General features: G+C 45.5%; 1 protein-coding gene across 1 annotated transcript in view; it reads left to right on the top strand.

Moving 5' to 3' along the window:
• The window catches only part of LOC132397072 (uncharacterized), a 280,816-nt gene that overhangs the window by 4,177 nt on the left and 252,855 nt on the right, over nucleotides 1-23,784 (top strand). The window contains exon 3 of the mRNA XM_059975332.1: nucleotides 19,514-19,570. Within this exon, the coding sequence (XP_059831315.1) occupies nucleotides 19,514-19,570 (57 nt within the window). The remainder of the gene's footprint in view (nucleotides 1-19,513; nucleotides 19,571-23,784) is intronic.

Here is a 23,784-nt window from a genome sequence, read left to right as displayed (position 1 = left end):
TAGAGCTTAGAAAAGTAGAGCACAGAAACAAGCCCTTCAGCCCATCTAGTCCATGCCAAAGCATTTAGATTACCTAGTCCCATAAACTTGCAGTGGGACCAGAGCCCTCCATACCCCTTCCATCCATGTACCTATCCGAACTTCTCTTAAACGTTAAAATTAAAATCACATCCAGCACTTGCACTGGCAGCTCATTCCACACTCTCAACACCTTCATGTTCTCCCTAAACATTTCACTTTTCACCCTAACCCATGACCTCTGGTTATAGTCTCATTCAACCTGCTTTCATTTACTCTCTCTATACCCCTCATAATTTTGTATACCTCTATCAGATCTCCCCTCTATCTTACACATTCTAGGGAATAAAGTTCTAACTTACCGGTATTCACTCTTTCCTTTTTAACACACAAGTCCTCCCAGCAACATCACTGTATTCTTTCAATCTTATTTACATCCTTCCTGTAGGTAGATGACCAAAACTGCACTCAATACTCCAAATTAGACTTCACCAACTTATTACTTTGATTTGGCCAATGTGCCAAAAGCTTTCTTTATGACCTTATCTACCTGTGATGCCACTTTCAATGAATTCTGTATTCCCAGATCCCCTTGTTTAGCCGCACTCCTCAGTGTCTGACCATTCACTGTGTAAGATCCACCCTGGTCGGTCCTACTGAAGTGCAACACCTGGCACTTGTCTGCATTAAATTTCATTTGCCTTTTTCCAGCAAATCCCACTGCAAGCCTGGATAGCCTTCGTCGCTGTCCGCTACACCTCCAATTTTGGTGTCATCTGCAAATCTTCTGATTCAGTTAATCACATTGTCATTCAGATCACTGATATAGATGACAAACAACAATTGACCCAGCACCGATCCCTGTGGCACTCCATTACTCACAGCTCTCCAGTCAGAGAGGCATCCATCTACTTATTACTTCTCTCTGGCTTCTCCCACAAAGCCTATGTCTATACCAATCCTCATCTTGAATGCCAAGTGGCTGAATCTTCTTGACCAACCTCCCATGCGGGACCTTGTCAAATGTTTTGCTAAAATCCACCTAGACAATATCCATTGCCTTGCCTTCATTAACTTTCCTGGTAACTTCTTTGAAAAACTCTCAGATCGGTTAGATGCCCCTCCTACACACAAAACCATGCTGACTATCCCTGATCAGTCTCAGTATATTCAAATACTCATATAACCAGTCCCTTAGAATACCTTCCAGCAACTTTCCCACTACTAATGTAAAGCTCACAGGCCTATAATTTACTGGTTTACTTTTAGAGCCTTTCTCAAACAGCGGAGCACCCTTATCTATCTATCCTCCAGTCTCCAGCATCTCACCTGTTGCTGGGACTCTGGCAATTTCTGCAGCTGCCTTCTGCAGGGTTCGAGGGAACACCTCGTCAGGCTCTGGGGATTTATCCACCCTAACATTGCTTGTCCGAGAAAATCTTATGGCGGTGCTTTGGAAGGATAGATTAGAGAGCTCCTCTAGGGAGGCTATTTGGGTGGAATTGAGGAATGGGAAAGGTGTAGTAACACTGATAGGAGTGTATTATAGGCCACCTAATGGGGAGCGTGAGTTGGAAGAGCAAATGTGTAAGGAGATAGCAGATATTTGTAGTAAACACAAGGTGGTGATTGTGGGAGATTTTAATTTTCCACACATAGACTGGGAAGCTCATTCTGTAAAAGGGCTGGATGGTTTAGAGTTTGTGAAATGTGTGCAGGGTAGTTTTTTGCAACAATACATAGAAGTACCGACTAGAGATGGGGCAGTGTTGGATCTCCTGTTAGGGAATGCGATAGGTCAGCTGACAGATGTATGTGTTGGGGAGCACTTCGGGTCCAGTGATCACAATAGCATTAGCTTCAATATAATTATGGAGAAGGACAGGACAGGACCTAGAGTTGAGATTTTTGATTGGAGAAAGGCTAACTTTGAGTAGATGCGAAGGGATTTAGAGAGGGTGGATTGGGTCAAGTTGTTTTATGGGAAGGATGTAATAGAGAAATGGAGGTCATTTAAGGGTGAAATTATGAGGGTACAGAATCTTTATGTTCCTGTTAGATTGAAAGGAAAGGTTAAAGGTTTGAAAGCACCATGGTTTTCAAGGGATATTAGAAATTTGGTTCGGAAAAAGAGAGATGTCTATAATCAATATAGGCAGCATAGAGTAAAGGAATTGCTCGAGGAATATAAAGAATGTAAAAGGAATCTTAAGAAAGAGATTAGAAAAGCTAAAAGAAGATACGAGGTTGGTTTGGCAAATAAGGTGAAAGTAAATCCAAAAGGTTTCTAAAGTTATATTAAAAGCAAGAGGATAGTGAGGGATAAAATTGGCCCCTTAGAGAATCAGAGTGGTCAGCTGTGTGTGGAGCCGAGGGAGATGGGAGAGATTTTGAACGATTTCTTCTCTTCGGTATTCACTAAGGAGAAGGATATTGAATTGTGTAAGGTGTGGGAAACAAGTAAGGAAGTTATGGAACCTATGACAATTAAAGAGGTGGAAGTACTGGCACTTTTAAGAAATTTAAAAGTGGATAAATCTCCGGGTCCTGACAGGATATTCCCCAGGACCTTGAGGGAAGTTTGTGTAGAAATAGCAGGAGCTCTGACGGAGATCTTTAAGATGTCATTAGAAATGGGGACTGTGCCAGAGGATTGGCATATTGCTCATGTGGTTCCATTGTTTAAAAAGGGTTCTAGAAGTAAGCCTAGCAATTATAGACCTGTCAGTTTGAGATCAGTGGTGGGTAAATTAATGGAAAGTATTCTTAGAGATAGTATTAATAATTATCTGGATAGACAGGATCTGATTAGGAGTAGCCAGCATGGATTTGTGTGTGGAAGGTCATGTTTGACAAACCTTATTGAATTTTTTGAAGAAGTTACGAGGAATTTTGACGAGGGTAAGGCAGTGGATGCAGTCTATATGGACTTCAGCAAAGCCTTTGACAAAGTTCCACATGGAAGGTTAGTTAAGAAGGTTCAGTCGTTAGGTATTAATGCTGGAGTAATAAAATGGATTCAACAGTGGCTAGATGGGAGATGCCAGAGAGTAGTGGTGGATAATTGTTTATCGGGATGGAGGCCGGTGACTAGCGGGGTGCCTCAGGGATCTGTTTTGGGCCCAATGTTGTTTGTAATATACATAAATGATCTGGATGATGGGGTGGTAAAATTGGATTAGTAAGTATGCCGATGATACTAAGGTAGGAGGTGTTGTGGATAATGAGGTGGGTTTTCAAAGCTTGCAGGGAGATTTATGCCGGTTAGAAGAATGGGCTGAACGTTGGCAGATGGAGTTTAATGCTGAGAAGTGTGAGGTTCTACATTTTGGCAGGAATAATCCAAATAGAACATACAGGGTAAATGGTAGGGCATTGAGGAATGCAGAGGAACAGAGAGATCTAGGAATAACAGTGCGTAGTTCCCTGAAGGTGGAGTCTCATGTAGATAGGGTGGTGAAGAAGGCTTTTGGAACGCTGGCCTTTATAAATCAAAGCATTGAGTACAGAAGTTGGGATGTATTGTTAAAATTATACAAGACATTGGTAAGGCCAAATTTGGAATATTGTGTACAGTTCTGGTCACTGAATTATAGGAAAGATATCAATAAATTAGAGAGAGTGCAGAGACGATTTACTAGGATGTTACCTGGGTTTCAGCACTTAAGTTACAGAGAAAGGTTGAACAAGTTAGGTCTCTATTCATTGGAGCATAGAGGTTGAGGGGGGATTTGATCGAGGTATTTAAAATTTTGAGAGGGATAGATAGAGTTGACGTGAATAGGCTGTTTCCATTGAGAGTAGGGGAGATTCAAACGAGAGGACATGATTTGAGAGTTAGGGGGCAGAAGTTTAAGGGAAATACGAGGGGGTATTTCTTTACTCAGAGAGTGATAGATGTGTGGAATGAGCTTCCTGTAGAAGTAGTAGAGGCCAGTTCAGTTGTGTCATTTAAGGTAAAATTGGATAGGTATATGGACAGGAAAGGAGTGGAGGGTTATGGGCTGAGTGCGGGTAGGTGGGACTAGGTGAGATTAAGAGTTCGGCACGGACTAGGAGGGCCAAGATGGCCTTTTTCCGTGCTGTGGTTGTTATATATGGTTATATTACTTTATATATGGTTATATATGGTTAATTTGCCTCCAGATAGCAAACACCTCCTCTTCTGTAATTTGTATGGGGTCCGTGATCTTGCTGCTGCTTTGACTCACTTCGATAGACTCTGTGTCCATCTCCCAAATAAAAACAGATGAAAAAATAATCTATCTAAGCTCTCCCCCATCTCTTTTGGCACCAGCCATGGATTACCGTTCTGATCTTCCGGAGGACCAGCTTTGTCACTTGAAATCCTTTGTCTCTTGAGATATCTGTAACATCCCTTGGGGTTCTCCTTCACTTTTTTAGTTTAGAACTTTGTTCCCTGGAAAGTTGGTGATGGAGTGGTGACCTGACAAACATAGGATCACGCAGAGCATAGACAAGGTGAAAGAATATAGTAAATTTCCCTGAGGGTACTAAAAATGAGGGCATCAGTTTAAGATTGGGGCAAGAGATTTAAAAGGAAATCATGGGCAGCTTCCTCACACAAAGGCTGATGTGTATTTGGAATGACCTGTGTTGAGCCGGAGTCATTAATAATATTTAAAAGCCATTTCAATATGTACATGGGTAGAGGACTATGGCCAAACGCAGGCCAATGGGACTCGCTTGCTCATAAACACAGTCGCCATGGATGAGTTGGGCTGCAACACCTGTTGGTACCATGTCTCTCTGTGGGATCGGGGGAGATTTAGGAAGCAGCAGTTAAAGTGAACTAATAGGAAACATAGCCTTGGTTGGTGGAGCCTCCTGCAAAGCCCGTGGTGAAAGTTAAATGGGCTCCTAGGGAGAAGACTGAAGAGGTGATACTGAGAACAGAGGCAAGACAGCACCCCAGGTGCCAGTGTCTGGGCCATCTCGGTTTGTCCTCAGGGTGCTTAAGTGGGAGGATGAGTATGGTCCACGTAGGTATCAATGATATAGGTAGGAAGAGTGATGAGGTTCTGCAAGATGAGTTCAGGGAGTTGGGTGCTAAGGTCAAGGACAGGACCTCCAGGGTGTGATCTCAGGAATGGTACCTGTGCCACGTGCTAGTGAGGCCAGAAATAGGAAGATCATAGAGTGTAGCACGTGGCTAAGGAGTTGATATAGTAGGGAGGGTGTCAGATTTTTGGATCATTTGGCTCTCTTCCAGGGAAGTTGGGACCTGTACAGGGGAGACAGTTTGTACCTGAACTGGAGGGGGACTAATTAAATAGTGGGAAGACTTGCTAGAGCTGCGCAGTTGAGGGAAGGTGGGTTTAAACTGGAGCTGTAGGGAATGGGAACAGATCGTGAAGAGCTTATGAAGACCTCAGACAAAGTCAGGAATCAAAAGATCGAGCACAGTGCAACGAGTATTCTGAGCTGCACGTACTTCAGTGCCAGAAATATTGTAGCAAAGGCAGATGAGCTCAGGGTATGGATCAACACGTGGAATTAAAATATCCATTAGTGGGACCTGGTTGCAGGAAGGGCAGGACTGGCAGCTCAATATTCCAGCGTTCAATTTTTTAAAAACGTGAAATACCTGCAAGAGCAGAGGGGGATTGGGGGAGGGGGGCAGTGGCGTTATGAGTTAGGGAAAATACTATAGCAGTGCTCAGTCAGGACAGACTGCGGATCTTGTCTAGTGAGGCATTATGGATGAAACTAAGGAATAAGAAAGGTAGAGAGATCACGGACTTTTGTAAGAGACATGAGGTGGTAATAGTGGGTGATTTTAACTTTCCACATATGAAGACCATAAGACAAAGGAGCTGAATTGGGCCATTCAGCCCATCGAGTCTGGTCCACCATTCCATCATGGCTGATCCGTGATCCCACTCAACCCCATACACCTGCTTCCTCACCATATCTTTTGATGCCCTGACTGATCAGGAAATAATTAACTTCTGCTTTAAATATACCCACAGACTTGGCCTCCACTGCAGTTTGTGGCAGAGCATTCCAGATTCACTACTCTCTGGCTAAAAAACTCCTCCTTACCCACATCTATTCTAAAGGGTCAGCTCTCAATTTTGAAGCTGTGCCCTTTAACTCTGGATACCTAAGCCATAGGAAACATCCTCTCCACATCCACCCTATCTAGTCCTTTCAACATTTGGTAGATTTCAATGAGATCCTCACGCATTCTTCTGAATTCCTGTGGGACAAAGCTCAAAGCTGCCAAACACTCCTCATATGTTAACCACTACATTCACGGAATCATCCTCGTGAATCTCATCTGGACTCTCTCCAAAGTCAATGCATCCTTTCTGAGATATGGGGCCCAAATCAGTAGACTATACTCCAAGATGGCTCAGCATTATCCCCTTGAAATATTCTATTCCCCTTGAAATAAATGCCAACATTGCATTTGCTTTCTTTACCACAGAATCAACCTGTAAATTAACCTTCTGGGAGTCTTGCAGCTCTCTTTGCACCTCTGATATTTGAACCTTCTCCCCATTTAGATAATAGTCTGCACTATTGTTCCTTTTACCAAAATGCATTACTGTACATTTCCCAACACTATTTCATCTGCCACTTTTTTGCCCATTCTTCCAATTTATCTAAGTCCTGCTACAAGCGTATTACTTCCTCAGCACTACCTACCCCTCCACCAGTCTTCGTATCATCCACAAACTTTGCCACAAAGCCATCAATTCCCTATCCAAATCATTGACAAACAATGTGAAAAGTAGCGATCCCTGAGGAACACCACTAGTCACTGGCAGCACAACAGAAAAGGCTCTTTTATTCCCACTCGCTGCCTCCTGCCTGTCAGCCATTCCTCTATCCATGGTAGTAACTTTCCTGTAATACCATAGTATTTTATCTTGTTAAGCAGCCTCATGTGTGGCACTTTATCAAATGCCTTTTGAAAATCTGAGTAAGTGACATCTACCGCTTCTCTTTTGTCTACCCTGCTTGATACTTCCTCAAAGAACTCTAACAGATTAGTCAGGCAAGATTTCCCTTTACAGAGATCATGCTGACTTTGACATATTTTATCATTAGTCTCCAAGTACCCCGAAACCTCATCCTTAATAATAGACTCCAACACTTTCCCAACCACTGAGGTTAGGCTTACTAGCCTATAATTTCCTTTTTTTGTCTTCCTCCAATCTTAAAGAGTGGAGTGACATTTGCAATCTTCCAGTCCATTGGGACCATGCCAGAATCGAGTGATTCTTGAAAGATCATCACCAATGCATCCATTATCTCTTCAGCAACCTCCCTCAGGCAGCAGGCAGCAATTCTGAGATTAAGGCCCAGCTCCTCAGCTTCCTTCCTAACTCCCTGTACTGTATTCTTTTTTTCAGGACCTCCTAACCCTACCTATGTCGTTAGTACCAATATGTACTATGACTTCTGGCTGCTTACCCTCCCTTTTCATGATATTGTGGACGCGTCCAGAAACATCACAGACCCTGGCAGCTGGGAGGCAAACTACCATCCGTGTTTCCTTTTTGCATCCACAGAATCACCGGTCTGTCCCCCTCACTATAGAGTCCCCCATTACTGCTGTCATCCTCTTCAGTTCCCTACCCTTCTGAGCTACAGGGCCAGACACCGTACCAGAGGCATGGCCAGGTAGGTTGTCACCCCTGCCTCCCCCAACAGTACTCAAAATGGAGTACTTGTTTTTGAGAGGGACAACCCACAGGGGTGATCTTCACCATTTGGTGTTCTCCCTTCCCTCTCCATTTATCTGTCTCCTGAAGCCTTGGGGTGACTACCTCTCTGTAGCTCCTGTCTATCACTGCTTCACTTTCCCTAACAAGCCGAAGGTCATCGAGCTGCAGTTCCAGTTCCCTAACTCCATCTCTAAGGAGCTGCATCTCGATGTACCTGGTGCAGATGTTGCCATCAGGGAGGCTGGAAGTCTCCCAGAAATTCCAGATCTGACACAGAGAACAGAACGCTGGCTCAGTACCATAGAACCATAAAACACTACAGCACAGTACAGGCCTTTCAGCCCTCCATGTTGTGCCAACCCATATAATCCTTAAAAATAAAAGGTACTAAACCCACACTACCCCATAACCCTCTATTTTTCTTTCATCCATGTGTCTGTCCAAGAGGCTCTTAAATGCCCCTAATGTTTTAGCCTCCACCACCATCCCTGGCAAGTCATTCCAGGCTCTCACAACCCTCTGTGTAAAAAAACTTACCCCTGATATCTCCCCTAAACTTCCCTCCCTTAATTTTGAGCATATGCCCTCTGGTGTTTGCTATTGGTGCTCTGGGAAACAGGTACTAACTATCCACCCTATCTATGCCTCTCATAATCTTGTAGACCTCTATCAAGTCCCCTCTCATTCTCCTACGCTCCAAAGAGAAAAGTCCCAGCTTTGCTAACCTTCCTTCATATGACTTGTTCTCCAATCCAGGCAACATCCTGGTAAATCTCCTCTGCACCCTCTCCATAGCTTCCACATCCTTCCTATAATGAGGTGATCAGAATTGAACACAGTACTCGCAGTGCAGTCTCACCAGAGATTTGTAGAGTTGCAACATAACCTCTCTCCTCTTGAACTCAATCCCCCTGTTAATGAAGACTAGCATCCCATAGGCCTTCTTAACTACCCTATCAACCTGCACAGCGACCTTGAGGGGTGTATGGATTTGAACCCCAAGGTCCCTCTGTTCATCCACACTCTTAAGTAATTGACCATTAATCCTGTACTCAGTCTTCTGGTTTGTCCTTCCAAAATGCATCACCTCACACTTTTCCAGATTGAACTTCATCTTCCATTTTACTACCCAACTCTGCAGCCTGTCTATATCCTCTTGTAACCTTTGACCACCTACAGCTCCATCCACAACTCCTCTGATCTTTGCGTCATCCACAAACGTACTCACCCATCCTTCTGCCTCTACATCCAGGTCATTTATAAAAATCACAAATAGCAGGGGTCCCAGGACAGATCCCTGCAGCACTCCACTAGTCACCGACCTCCAGGCAGAATACTTTCCTTCCACAACTACCCTCTGCTTTCTTCCTTTAAGCCAATTTTTTATCCAGACAGCCAAGGTTCCACTTATCCAATGCCTTATGACTTTCTGGATGAGTCTCTCATGAGGGACCTTGTCAAATGCTTTGCTAAAGTCCATGTAGACCACATCCACTGCCCTACCCTCATCAATTTTTTTGTTACTTCTTCAAAAAACTCAATCAGGCTCGTGAAGCATTATCTTCCCTTCACAAAGGCATGTTGACTATCCATGAGTAGACTGTACTTCTCCAAATGCTCATAGATCCTATCCTTAAGAATCCTTTCCAGTAGTTTGCATACCACCGACATAAGACTCACTGGTCTATAGTTCCCGGGTTTCCCCATATTACCTTTTTTAAACAAGGGAACATTTGCCATTCTCCAGTCCTCTGGCACTTCCCCTGCAGCCAAAGAGGATTCAAAGATCATAGCTAATGCTCCTGTGATCTCTTCTCTGAATTCCCACAACAACCTGGGGTGTATCATATCCGGCCCTGGGGATTTATCAATCTTAATGTTTTTAAGAAGATCCAGCACTTCTTCTTCCTTAATCTCCACACTATCCAGCACACAGGCCTGCTCTACTTCGACCTCATCCTGATCAAGATCCTTTTCACTTGTGAATACTGAAGCAAAGTATTCATTTAGGACCTCCCCATCCTCCTCCGCCTCCAGGCACATGTTGCCCTCTTTATCCTTTAGCGGTCCCACCTTCGTTCTCATCATCCTCCTATTCTTCACATAGAACGCATTCCTTAATCCTACATGCCAAGGCCTTCTAATGCCCCCTTCGAGCTCTCCTAAGTCCTTTCTTTAGCTGTTTCCTGGCTTCCCTATATTTCTCATAAGCCCCTCCTACTTCCTGCTGCTCATATCTAACATATGCTTCCTTTTTCCTTTTGACGAGTTGCCTCACATGTTTTGTCAGCCATGGTTCCCTTTTCCTACCATTTTTTTCCTTGCCTCAGTGGGACAAACCTATCCTGAACCCAGCTCAAGTGGTCCCTGAACTTCTCCCACATTACTTCTGTGCTTTCCTCTTTGAACATTTGTTTCTAATTTACTCTCGCTAGTTCCTGCCTCATCCCTTCAAAGTTAGCCCTACCCCAGTTAAGCACTTTACCATTTTGTCTGATTTTATCCCTTTCCATAGCTATGCTGAAGCTAAGGGAGTTGTGGTCACTCTCACCAAAATGCTCCCCCACCAAGAGGTCTGTCACCTGACCAGGTTCAATACCCAGAACTAGATCCAGTATAGCCTCTCCTCTCATTGGCCAGTCCACATACTGTGTCAGGAATCCTTGAACACACCTGACAAATTAAGCCCCATCTATCCCCCTTGCATTCAGGAGGTGCCAGTCAATATGAGGGAAGTTGAAATCACCCATAACTACTACCCTGTATTTCCTGCTCCATTCTAAAATCTGCCTACTTATCTGCTCCTCGGTGTCCCGAGGGCTATTTGGGGGCCTATAGACTACTCCCAGCACAGTGATTGATCCCTTCCTATTTCTGACTTCCACCCAGACTGACTCAGTAGACACTCCTTCTGCAGCGTCCTCCCTTTCTATAGCCGTGATACTACCCCTGACCAGCAATGCCACTCCCCCCACTTTTCTACCTCCCATCCTATTCCTTTTAAAACACCTGAACCCCAGGATCTGCATCATCCAGTCCTGCCCTTCCTCCAACCAAGTTTCAGTAACAGCCACAACATCGTAATTCTACGTACTAATCCATGCTCTAAGTTCATCCTCCTTGTTCCTAATACTCCTAGCATTGAAATAGACACATTTCAACCCCTTTAACTGGCTACAATTATGTTCTGTCCCCTGCTTGTCCTTCCTCATCAACTCGGAACTCTTAACATCATGCCCTTGTCCTTCTACCTTAATCCCTGCACTCACATTCTGATTCCCACCCCCCGCCAAACCAATTTAAACCCTCCCCAACAGCTCTACCAAACCTGCCCGCCAGGATATTGATCCCCCTGGGATTCAGGTGCAACCCGTCCTTTTTGTACAGGTCACACCCGCCCCAAAATAGGTCCCAATGATCCAGAAATCTGAATCCCTGCCCCCCTCTTCATTCCCTCTGCCACGCATTTATCCTCCATCTCATTCTATTCCTATTCTCACTGTCGTGTAACACAGGCAGTAATCCCGAGATTACTACCTTTGAGGTCCTGCTTTTCAACTTCCTTCCTAACTCCATGTAGTCTTGTTTAAGGACCTCTTCCCTTTTCCTACCTATGTCATTGGTACCAATATGTACCACGACCTCTGGCTGTTCTCCCTCCCACACAGGATATCTTGGACGCGATCAGAAACATCCCGGACCCTGGCACCTGGGAGGCAAACTACCATCCGAGTTTCTTTCCTGCGTCCACAGAATCGCCTGTCTGAACCCCTAACTATAGAGTCCCCTATCACTACTGCCTTCCTCTTCCTTTCTCTACCCTTCTGAGCCACAGGGCCAGACTCTGTGCCAGAGGTACGGCCACTGTCGCTTCCCCCAGGTAGTAGTTCCCCTCTCAAGAGTTAAATAAGAAATTAGAAATGAACTTAGCTTGCCTCCATCTGTTGAGCCAAAGCCTTACTACTCTGCCGACGACTGCTCCCACGATCACCACTCTGCTGAGCGGTACCTCTTTTTAGAGACGGGGTTTTTAAAGCTCCACTGGACTGCCACACTGTCAAAGGACTAGATGGGGTTGTGCTTGTCAAATGTGTTCAGGAAAGTTTTCTGAATCAGTACATAGAAGTCCCAATGAGACATACTTTGATAATAAAATTTACTTTGAACTTTGAAATGCCTTACTAAAGTCCATGTAGACAAACAACATACTTAATCTCCTATTAGGGAATGAAACAGGAAAGGTGACAGAAGTATGTTTAGGGGAACACTTTGTACCTGGTGATCATAATGTCATTAGTTTCAATGTAAGTATGGTAAAAGATAGGTCTGGTCTGCGGTTTGAGATTCTAAATTGGAGAAAGGCCAATTTTGATGTTATCAGAAAGGATCTGGCAAGTGTGGATTGGGACAGGCTGTCTTCTGGTAAAGGTCTACTTGGTAAGTGGGAGGCTTTCAAAAGTGAAATTTTGAGAGTACAAAGTTTGTCAAAATAATAAGATAACAAGTGAAAGGAACCTTCATTTTCAAGAGATATTGAGGCCCTGGTTAAGAGAAAAAAGGAGGAGCATAGCAGGTAGGAACAAATGAGGTACTTATGCACAACACTTAAGAAATCAGGAGGGCTAAAAGAAGGTATGATGTTGCCCTAGCATACAAGTCAAAGGATTCTATAGATATGTTAAGAGCAAAAAGATTGCAAGGGACAAAATTGGAAGATCAGGATGGTAATATATGCATGGAGCCAGAAGAGATTTGGACTTTTTGCATCAGGAGACAGACAGAGTCTATTGAAGTGAGGCAAAGCAGCAGCAAAGTCATGGACCCCATACAGATTACAGAGGAAGAAGTGTTTGCTGTCTTGAGGCAAATTAGGGTGGATAAATCCCAGAGCCTGGTGAGGTGTTCCCTCGGACCCTGCAGAAGGCACCTGCAGAAATTGCCAGGGCCCTAACGGAGATATTTAAATCATTCTTAGCAACAGGTGAGGTGCCAGAGGATCGGAGGATAGCTAATGTTGTTCTGCTGTTCAAGAAAGGTTCTAAAAACCAGGAAATTACAGGTCGTTGTGCCTGATATCAGTAGTGGGAAAGTTATTAAAGATGTTCTAAAGGACTGGATATATGAATACTTAGATAGATGTGGACTGATTAGGGATAGCATGGCTTTGTGTGTGGTAGGTCTTGTCTAATCAATCCTATGAAGTTTTTCAAGGAAGTTACTAGGAAATTTGATGAAGGCAAGGCAGTGAATGTTGTTTGTCTACATGGACTTTAGTAAGGCATTTCAAAGTTCAAAGTAAATTTTGTTATCAAAGTTACATATACAGTATGTCACCATGTACAACCCTGAGATTCATTGTCATTGTGCACACTCAGCATGTCTATAGAGTAGTAACTCAATGACAGATCAACCAGAATGCAGAAAGCAACAAACTGTGTCAATAAATAATGGAGCCCATTCAACAACAGGCCAGAGCACAGAGACGAGGTTTCTCACAGGTCAGCAACGCTTGTTTAAGAGGAGAGCTTTGGGGGTGTTTGGACATTCCAAAGGCTCAATCGGCGACAGAAGCAGAGCTCAGCCAATTAAGTAGAAGTACAGAAGGGACAGGCGGGTCAGCCATTGTTGGGGGTAGGCCAGCGTTGAGAGTAGGAGTGTCAGGCTTTGGCTCCAGGAAGGCTTCGGCCCAAGAGGGGTGTTGGATCTGGGTAAGTTTCTGTTAAGGTTCCTTTTTTTCTCTCTCTCTTGCTGTAACCAGTGTTGTAAATGGCCATTGTGTATGCTGGATGTTGAAGTTCTGAGAGACCCAGAGTCTCCCAGGAAACTACGTCTGTGTGAAGTGCATCCAGCTGCAGCTCTTTGAAGACTATGTTAGGGATCTGGAGCAGCAGCTGGATGACCTTGGGCTTGTAGGGGAGAGTGAGGAGATCAACAATCAGAGTAGTCACCCTGAAGGAGGTGAGCAGCTGAGTGACTGTCAGGAGAAATGGAAATGCGAAGAGGCAGTTAAGTGCAGAGCACCCCTGTGGCCATTCCCCACAAAAACAAATACAGTTGGCCCTCCTTATCCGCAGGGGATTGGTTCTGAGAACCCCCCCCCCCCCCCCCCGCAGATACCAAAAATTGTGGATGCTCAAGTCCCTTATTTAACCTGAATCAGTGAGGTGGTCTTTAGGATCCAGCGGAACCCCAGACTTTATTTAACATGTTCAGTGCAGAGGACATTAGGACCCGGCGCTGCTCTGAATTGGCGGTGTTTCTGTTCATGAAAATAATCACTATCACGATTGATAATAAAGCGATCAGAAAGAGGTGAAACACTATCGGTCATTGGAAAAGTGTTAGGCTACAGTCGGTCAACGATCGGAACAATTTTAATGGAGTATGCGAAAGGCCCTGCCCCAATGAAAGCTACAATTATTACTAAGCAATGCAATGGTTTAATTTTTGAAATACGTATGTTTCTTAAATGTTTTATATGCATAAAAAGGTAAAATATGTACTATACACTAAGAAAAATATTTGACTAACTGACGCTAAATAATACCGGATGTACCTGTTCCGACTTAAAGATGGACTCAGTAACGGAACTCATTCATAACCCTGGGATTGCCTGTACTTTTAAGTCATTTCTGGATTACTTATAATACCTAATACATTGTAAATGCTATGTAAATAGTTGTTATACTGTATTGTTTAGAGAATAATGACAAGAAAAAAATAGTCTGTACATGCTCAAGCAACAAGTGAAGAGCATTTCTGGGTTTTCCTGATCCATAGTTGGTTGAATCTGTGCATGCGGAATCCGCAGATAAGGAGGACCGACTATATACCACTTTGGATACTGTTGTGGGGGATGACCTCCCAGGGGAATGCCACAGAGACTGGGTTACAGGCACTGAGCATGGGTCCATGGTGCAGAAGGGAAAGAGGGAGAAGAGGGGAGCAGTGGTGATAGGGGACTCGATAGTCAGGGGAACAGACAGGAGGTTTAGTGGATGTGAATGGGACACCCAAATGACCCAGGTGCCAGGGTCAGGGACATCTCAGATTGTATCCACAGCATTTTGGAGGGGGAGGGAGAGCATGCCAGATGTATTGGTACATATTGGTACCAGTGACATAGGAAGGAAAAACAAAGAGGTCCTAAGAGAGAATTTGGAGAGCTAGGCAGAAAGTTGAGAAGCAGGACCTCCTGAGTAGTAATTTCTGGATTGCTGCCTGTGCCACAGGCCAGTGAGGGTAGAAACAGGATGATTTGGCAGATAAATGCGTGGCTGAGAAGATGGTGCCGGGGCAGGGCTTCAGGTTCTTGAATCATTGTGGGGGAGGTATGACCTGTTCAAAAGTAACAAATTGTACCTGAACCGAGGGGAACCAATATTCACATGGGCAGGTTTGTTAGAGCTCAGGATAGGACATATGGTAAAAATGCAAAGATAGCGTGCAGTCAGCCTGTCAGGATAGGCAGGCAGATGATGGAACAAAATTGCAGCCAACAGGGTGAATAGCAGTAGATTAGGGATGCAAAATCAAAAGGGTAGCAAATACAGTACTCAAAGTGTTACATATCAACGCACAGAGTTCTGGAAATAAGGTGGATGATCTTGTTGCACTATTACAACTTGCCAGGTATGATGTTGTAGCCATCACTGAATCGTGGCTGAAGGATGGTTGTAATTGAGAGCTGAATGTCCAAGTCAATACATATAAACAAGCTGGATGAACTCAGCAGGTTGGGCAGCATCCGTTGAAATGAGCAGTCAACGTTTCAACGGATGCTGCCCGACCTGCTGAGTTCATCCGGCTTGTTTATACATGTTGATTCGACCACAGCATCTGCAGTATACTTTGTGTTGAATGTCCAAGGCTACACGTTATATTGGATGGATAGGAAGGTAGACAGAGGGGGTGGCGTGAGTCGGCTAGTAAAGAATGGCATCAAATTATTAAAGATGTGATTTAGGTTCAGAAGATGTTGAATCCTTGTGGGTTAAGCTAAAAATCTGCAAGGGTAAAAGAACCCTGATGGCAGTTATATATACAAGCCTCCCAACAGTAGCTGGGAGGTGGACCACAAATTACAACGGGAAATAGAAAAGGCATGTCAAAAGGGCAATGTTATGGTCGTCATGGGAGATTTTAACATGCAGGTCAATTGAGAAAATCAGGTTAGTGATGGATCTCAAGAGAGTGAGTTTATCAAATACCTATGAAATGGCTTTTTAGAGCAGTTTGTTGTTGAGCCTACTAGGGGATCAGCTACAGTGGATTAGGTGTTATGTAATGAACCAGAAACGATTACGGAGCTTAAGGTAAAGGGACCATTCGAAGGCAATGATCACAATATAATGAGTTCAACTTGAAATTTGAAAATAAAGTCTGACATAGCAGTATTTCAGTTGAGAAAAGGAAATTACAGTGGTATGAAAGGAGCTGGCCAAAGTAATTTGGAAGGAGATGCTGGCAGGGATGACAGCAGAACAGCAATGGTGTTTCTGGGAAAAATGCGGAAGGTGCAAAATAAAACTCAAATGGCAAAATAGTACAACTGTGGCTGACGAGAAGTCAAAGCTATTGTAAAAGCAAAACAGAGCAAAAATTAGTGGGAAGATAGAGGATTGGGAAGCTTTTAAAAACCTACAGAGAGCAACAAAAAGAATCATTAGGAAGGAAAAGATTAAATATGAAAGCAAACTAGCAAGCAATATCAAAATGGATAGTAAAAGCTTTCTCAAGTATGTAAAAACAAAATAGAAGAGATGAAAGTGGATATAGGATAGAAAATGAGGCCAGAGAAATAATAACAAGGGACAAGGAGATGGCAGATGAACTAAATGAGTAGTGTGCCAGATGTTGAAGGGTGTGAGGGAAGAGAAGTGAGTGCAGTTACTATTACAAGGAGAAGGTGCTCCAAAAGCTGAAAGACCCTAAGTTAGCTAAGTCACCCAGACCAGATGAACTGCACCCTAGGGTTCTGAAAAAGGTAGTGGTAGAGATTGGAGAGGCATTAATAATAATCTTTCAACAATCATTAGACTCTGGCATGGTGCAAGAGGACTGGAAAAGTTGCAAATATCACTCCATTTTTTAAGAAAGGAAGAAGGCAGCAGGAAGGAAATTATAGACCAGTTAGCCTGACCTTGGTGGTTGGGAAGATACTGGAGTCAATTGTTAAGGAAAAAGTTATGGAGTACTCGGTGAAACAGAACAAGATAAGACAAAATCAGCATGGTTTCCTTAAGTGAAAATCTTGCCTGCTGAACCTGTTGTAATCCTTTGAGGAGATTACAAATAGAATCGATAAAGGGATGCAGTGGATGTTGTATATTTGGGCTTTCAGAAGGCGTTTAACAAGGTGCCACATGAGGCTGCTAACCAAGTTAAGAGTCCATGGTATTACAGGAAAGTTATTGGCATGATTAGAGCAGTAGGAGGCAGCGAGTGGGAATAAAAGCATCCTTTTTTGGTTGGCTGCCAGTGACTAGTGGTAATCTGCAGGGGTCACTATTGGACTGCTTCCTTTTTTTGCTGTATATCAATGATTTAGATGATGGAATAGATGGCTTTGTTGCCAAATTTGCAGATGATACAAAGATTGGTGGAGGGGGAGTTAGTGTTGAGGAAAAAGGAAGGCTACAGAAGGACTTAGACAGATTAGGAGAATGGGCAAGAAAGTGGCAAATGAAATACAATGTTGGAAAATGCATGGTCAGAAACTTTGGTAGTAAAAATAAATGTGCAGACTATTTTCTAAACAGAGAAAATCCAAAAATCTGAGATGTTAAGGGACTTGGGAGTCCTTGTGGAGCTTATTGATTAGTTTTGAGGGGATGATGGTATTGACAAGGTCCCACGTGGGAGGTTGGTCAAGAAAGTTCAGTCAAAAAAACTTCAAAGGTTTAGAGGTTTATTTATTATCAAAGTATACAACTCTAAAATTCGTCTTCTCCAGACAGCCATGAAACCAAGGAAAAAAGAAAGGCAGCATAATAATCAATCCCAATATCCCAGATCCCTGCAAAAAAAAATTGGAACAGGCACATCAACCCCCTAATTTCTGCTTCCACACAAAAACTGAGCAAAATGGATCAGCCACCACAGCCCACAAATCCCTCCTGCCGCACAAAAAAAACTCAACGAAACAGAAAACGTACAAAAAAAAAATGAAAGATCAGGCGAAAAAACACAGAATATAAAGATAGTAGGACTGAAAGGAGGAATCTGTAGACCAAGCCCACATGCAAAATGCAGAAAAAACGTGGGTGACACTCTCCGGGTGCTGTGTCAGGCACAGAGCCACAGATCAAAAGTAGGCAGGTGGCACTCACCCTCTTCGTTCACTTTGATGCTTCAATTTCCATCATTGTTTTCTCTGATATCTCCCCTATACTTCCCTCCAAGCACCTTAAAGTGATGCTCCCATGAATGATCCATTTTCGGTTTAGATTCTGTGCCTCAGAGTGATATGGAACTCATTGCAGACACATCCAAACATTTGCAGATGTTGGAGAAATTGGTGAATGTGGGAAAGTATTGGGAAAAGGAACAGGATTGAAATGGTTGTGGTCTCTTTGAAGGGTGTGGTAGGTTTGAGGGTGTTTGGTCAACTTACTGACTAATGTTGCCTTGTAACCCTTCACAGAATTTAAGCACACTCTCAAAATGGTGGGGGAGATCAGCAAGTCAGGCAGCATCTATAGAAGGGAAATAAATAGTTGAAGCTCTCATTCTGTTCAACCAACAAATCCTGATCTCAGTCATAAAACGGAAACAGGATTAGGCCATTGAGTGCTACGCCATTCGATCATGGCTGATTTATTCTCCCTCTCAACCTCATTTTCTTGCCCTCTCCGATTATCTTTGTCACCCTTACTTTAGCCAGAGGGTGGTGAATCTGTGGATTTCAATTCCCCTGATGGAATTGGAGGTCAAGTTATTGGGTGCCTGTATATATTGATAGGTTATTGATTAGTAAGGGTGTCAAAGGTTATGGGGAGAAGACAAGAGAATGGGGTTGACAGGGAAAATCAATCTGCCTTGATTGATCGACACAGCATGACGTGGTGGGCTGAATGGCCTAATGCTGCTCCTATGTCTTATGGGCAATATTCTTCAAGAGACTGAAGAGTTGGAAGGTTTTTCCCTTCGTGTCTGAGGACTGTTGCATCACTGAAGTAAGGGTTGGGCTGTTGGGATTGAGGTGACAGTGGTGCAGAGATTTCTCTGCCAAAGAATAGTGGGATCTCCATTCCGAACAAAGAGTGATAAAATTCCAGGCAATAGGATCCCGCTGGAAAATGGTCATTACGGATACTGATAAATGTTGAAATGGGTTGAGGAGCTGAACAACCTGAGTGTGGGTGAGTGGGTAGGTGGGTAGGAGGGAGGCAAAAAAGGAGCTTCTTTAGCTGTTGTTTTTTGTTGCTGTTATCACCCATGGTCTCTTCTCACTATTCCCATTGGGCAGGAGGTACAGGAGCCTTGGGTCCCATATCACCATATTCAAGAACAGTCGTTACCGATGAGCATCAAGCTTCTGATAACTTCAATCATCACAACACTGAACCGATCATACAGCCGACAGGCTCTTAATACTTAATGTTTCCACTATTTTCCATTTCTAAACTTTGTCCACTGCATGTTGTCAGTCTTTATTTGTGCATGTTTTTTCATCAATTCTATTGTATATCTATTTTTCCTGCGAAAATGAATCTCAAGATTGTATAAATGAGATACACATACTTTGATAGTTTACTTCGAACTTTCCAATGAACACATTGCTTCCTCTACAGCGGTGGCAGCGCCATTGGTGAAGCCCATGCCTTTTGAAGAGGAATACATCACCGAGAGTAAGTGACCTGCAAATAGAAAGTCCCTCCTGTTTACATCAGGGCTTTTACTGAGTGGTGATTGTCTCAGGAATTGTGGTATTAAGCAGAGTTTCCAATCACATACTCCCTGGGGTCAGGGTATAGCTCCCTGTATACACTTCCATCACACACTCCAAGGGTAGAGACTGTGGTTTCCTGTATACTGTACAGGCACACACTCACTGGGTAGAGACTTTGGTTTCCTATATAACGTCCTGTCACACACTCCCTGGGTCGAGACTGTCGTTTCCAGTTTACTGTCGCATCACACACACGCTGGGAAGAGACTGTGGTTTTCTGTACACTGTCCCGTCACACATTCCCCTGGGTTGAGACTGTGGTTTCCTGTCTAGTGTCCTGTCACAAACACCCGGGATAGAGATTGTGGTTTCCTGTACACTGTCACGTCACACACTCCCTGGGTAGAGATTGTGCTCTCCTGTATACTGTCCAGTGATTCACTCCCTGGGTAGAGACTGCGGTTTCCTGTATACTGTCCTCTCACACACTCCCGGGATCAGAGACTCAGACAATCTCCCTCCTCCCTGTCCCAACACACACTCCCCAGATCAAACACTCAGAGAACCTCCCTGCTCACTGTCCCATCACACTCTCCCGGTATCAGACACTCAGAGAACCTCCCTCCTCCCTGTCCCATCACACACTCACGGGATCAAACACTCAGAGAACCTCCCTCCTCGCTGTCCCATCACACACTCCTGGAATCAGACACTCAGACAATCTCCCTACTCCCTATCCCATCACACATTCACGGGATCAGAAAATCGGACAATCTACCTCCTGCCTTTCCCATCACACACTCCCGGGATCAGAGACTCAGACAATCTCCCTCCTCCCTGTCCCAACCCACACACCCCAGATCAAACACTCAGAGAACCTCCCTGCTCGCTGTCCCATCACACTCTCCCGGTATCAGACACTCAGAGAACCTCCCTCCTCCCTGTCTCAGCACACACTCCCGGTATCAGACACTCAGAGAACCTCCCCCCTCGCTGTCCCATCACAGGCACCCGGTATCAGACACTCAGACAATCTCCCTCCTCCCTGTCCCATCACACATTCACGGGATCAGAAAATCGGACAATCTACCTCCTGCCTTTCCCATAACACACTCCCGGGATCAGACACTCAGAGAACCTCCCACTGCCCTGTCCCATCACACACTCCCGGGATAAGACACTCAGAGAAACTCCCTACTCCCTGCCCCATCTCACACTCCCGGGATCAAACACTCAGAGAACCTCCCACCTCCCTGTCCCATCACACACTCCCAGTATCAGACACTCAGAGAACCTCCCCCCTCGCTGTCCCATCACAGACACCCGGTATCAGACATTCAGACAATCTACCTCCTGCCTTTCCCATCACACACTCCCGGGATCAGACACTCAGAGAACCTCCCTCCTCCCTCTCCCATCACACACTCCCGGTATCAGACACTCAGACAATCTCCCTCCACTCTGTCCCATCACACACACCCGGAATCTGACACTCAGAGAATATCCTCCTCTCTGTCCCATTGCTCCCCCAGGAACAGACACACAGAGAACCTCCCTCCTCGCTGTCCCATCACACACTCCTGGAATCAGACACTCAGACAATCTCCCTGCTCACTGTCCCATCACAAACTCCCGGGATCAGACACTCAGAGAATGTCCCTGCTCACTGTTGCATCACACATTCCCCGGATCAGACACTCAGACAATCTCCCTGCTCACTGTCCCATCACAAACTCCCGGGATCAGACACACAGAGAATGTCCCTGCTCACTGTCCCATCACACATTCCCGGGATCAGACACTCAGAGAACCTCCCTCCTCCCTGTCCAATACAATCCCAGGATCAGAGACTCAGAGAATCTCCCTCCTCCCTTTCCCATCACACACTCCCGGTATCAGACACTCAGAGAACCTCCCTCCTCCCTTTCCCATCACACATTCCCAGGATCAAACACTCAGAGAAACTCCCTCCTCCCTGTCCCATCACACACTCCCGGTATCAGACACTCAGAGAACCTCCCTCCTCCCTGTCCCATCACCCACTCCCGGGATCAGACACTCAGACAATCTCCCTCCACTCTGTCCCATCACACACTCCCGGGATCAGACACTAAGAGAACCTCCATCCTCACTGTCCAATCACACACTCCTGGTATCAGACACTCAGACAATCTGCCTGCTCACTGTCCCATCACAAATTCCCGGGATCAGTCACTCAGAGAAGGTCCCTCCTCCCTGTCCCATCACACACTCCCTGGATCAGACACTCAGAGAACCTCCTTCCTCCCTGCCCCATCACACACTCCTGGTATCAGACACTCAGACAATCTGCCTGCTCACTGTCCCATCACAAATTCCCGGGATCAGTCACTCAGAGAAGGTCCCTCCTCCCTGTCCCATCACACACTCCCTGGATCAGACACTCAGAGAACCTCCTTCCTCCCTGCCCCATCACACACTCCCAGTATCAGACACTCAGAGAACCTCCCCCCTCGCTGTCCCATCACAGACACCCGATATCAGACACTCAGACAATCTCCCTCCTCCCTGTCCCATCACACATTCATGGGATCAGAAAATCGGACAATCTACCTCCTGCCTTTCCCATCAAACACTCCCGGGATCAGAGACTCAGACAATCTCCCTCTTCCCTGTCCCAACACACACTCCCGGTATCAGACACTCAGAGAACCTCCCTCCTCCCTGTCCCATCACACACTCCCGGTATCAGACACTCAGAGAACCTCCCCCCTTGCTGTCCCATCACAGACACCCGGTATCAGACACTCAGACAATCTCCCTCCTCCCTGTCCCATCACACATTCACGGGATCAGAAAATCGGACAATCTACCTCCTGCCTTTCCCATCACACAGTCCCGGTATCAGACACTCAGAGAACCTCCCACCGCCCTGTCCCATCACACACTCCCGGGATAAGACACTCAGAGAACCTCCCTACTCCCTGTCCCATCTCACACTCCCGGGATCAAACACTCAGAGAACCTCCCACCTCCCTGTCCCATCACACACTCCCAGTATCAGATATTCAGACAATCTACCTCCTGCCTTTCCCATCACCCACTCCCAGGATCAGACACTCAGACAATCACCCTCCTCCCTGTCCCATCACACTCTCCCGGGATCTGACACTCAGAGAATATCCTCCTCTCTGTCCCATTGCACATCCCCAGGAACAGACACACAGAGAACCTCCCTCCTCGCTGTCCCATCACACACTCCTGGTATCAGACACTCAGACAATCTCCCTGCTCACTGTCCCATCACAAACTCCCGGGATCAGACACTCAGAGAATGTCCCTGCTCACTGTTGCATCACACACTCCCGGGATCAGACACACAGAGAACCTCCCACCGCCCTGTCCCATCACACACTCCCGGGATAAGACACTCAGAGAACCTCCCTACTCCCTGTCCCATCACACACTCCCGGTATCAGACACTCAGACAATCTCCCTGCTCAGTGTCCCATCACAAACTCCCGGGATCAGACACTCAGAGAATGTCCCTGCTAACTGTTGCATCACACACTCCCCGGATCAGACACTCAGACAATCTCCCTGCTCACTGTCCCATCACCCACTCCCGGGATCAGACACTCAGACAATCTCCCTCCACTCTGTCCCATCACACACTCCCGGGATCAGACACTCAGACAATCACCCTCCTCCCTGTCCCATCACACTCTCCCGGGATCTGACACTCAGAGAATATCCTCCTCGCTGTCCAATCACACACTCCTGGTATCAGACACTCAGACAATCTCCCTCCACTCTGTCCCATCACACACTCCCGGGATCAGACACTCAGACAATCACCCTCCTCCCTGTCCCATCACACTCTCCCGGGATCTGACACTCAGAGAATATCCTCCTCGCTGTCCCATCACACACTCCTGGTATCAGAGACTCAGACAATCTCCCTCCTCCCTGTCCCAACCCACACACCCCAGATCAAACACTCAGAGAACCTCCCTGCTCGCTGTCCCATCACACTCTCCCGGTATCAGACACTCAGAGAACCTCCCTCCTCCCTGTCTCAGCACACACTCCCGGTATCAGACACTCAGAGAACCTCCCCCCTCGCTGTCCCATCACAGACACCCGGTATCAGACACTCAGACAATCTCCCTCCTCCCTGTCCCATCACACATT

The sequence above is a fragment of the Hypanus sabinus genome, chromosome 7 (genome assembly GCF_030144855.1).
Source record: "Hypanus sabinus isolate sHypSab1 chromosome 7, sHypSab1.hap1, whole genome shotgun sequence".
Classification (NCBI taxonomy): Eukaryota; Metazoa; Chordata; class Chondrichthyes; order Myliobatiformes; family Dasyatidae; genus Hypanus; species Hypanus sabinus.
The sequence above is the reverse complement of the archived record's forward strand: the minus strand, read 5'-3'. Positions and strand labels throughout refer to the sequence as shown.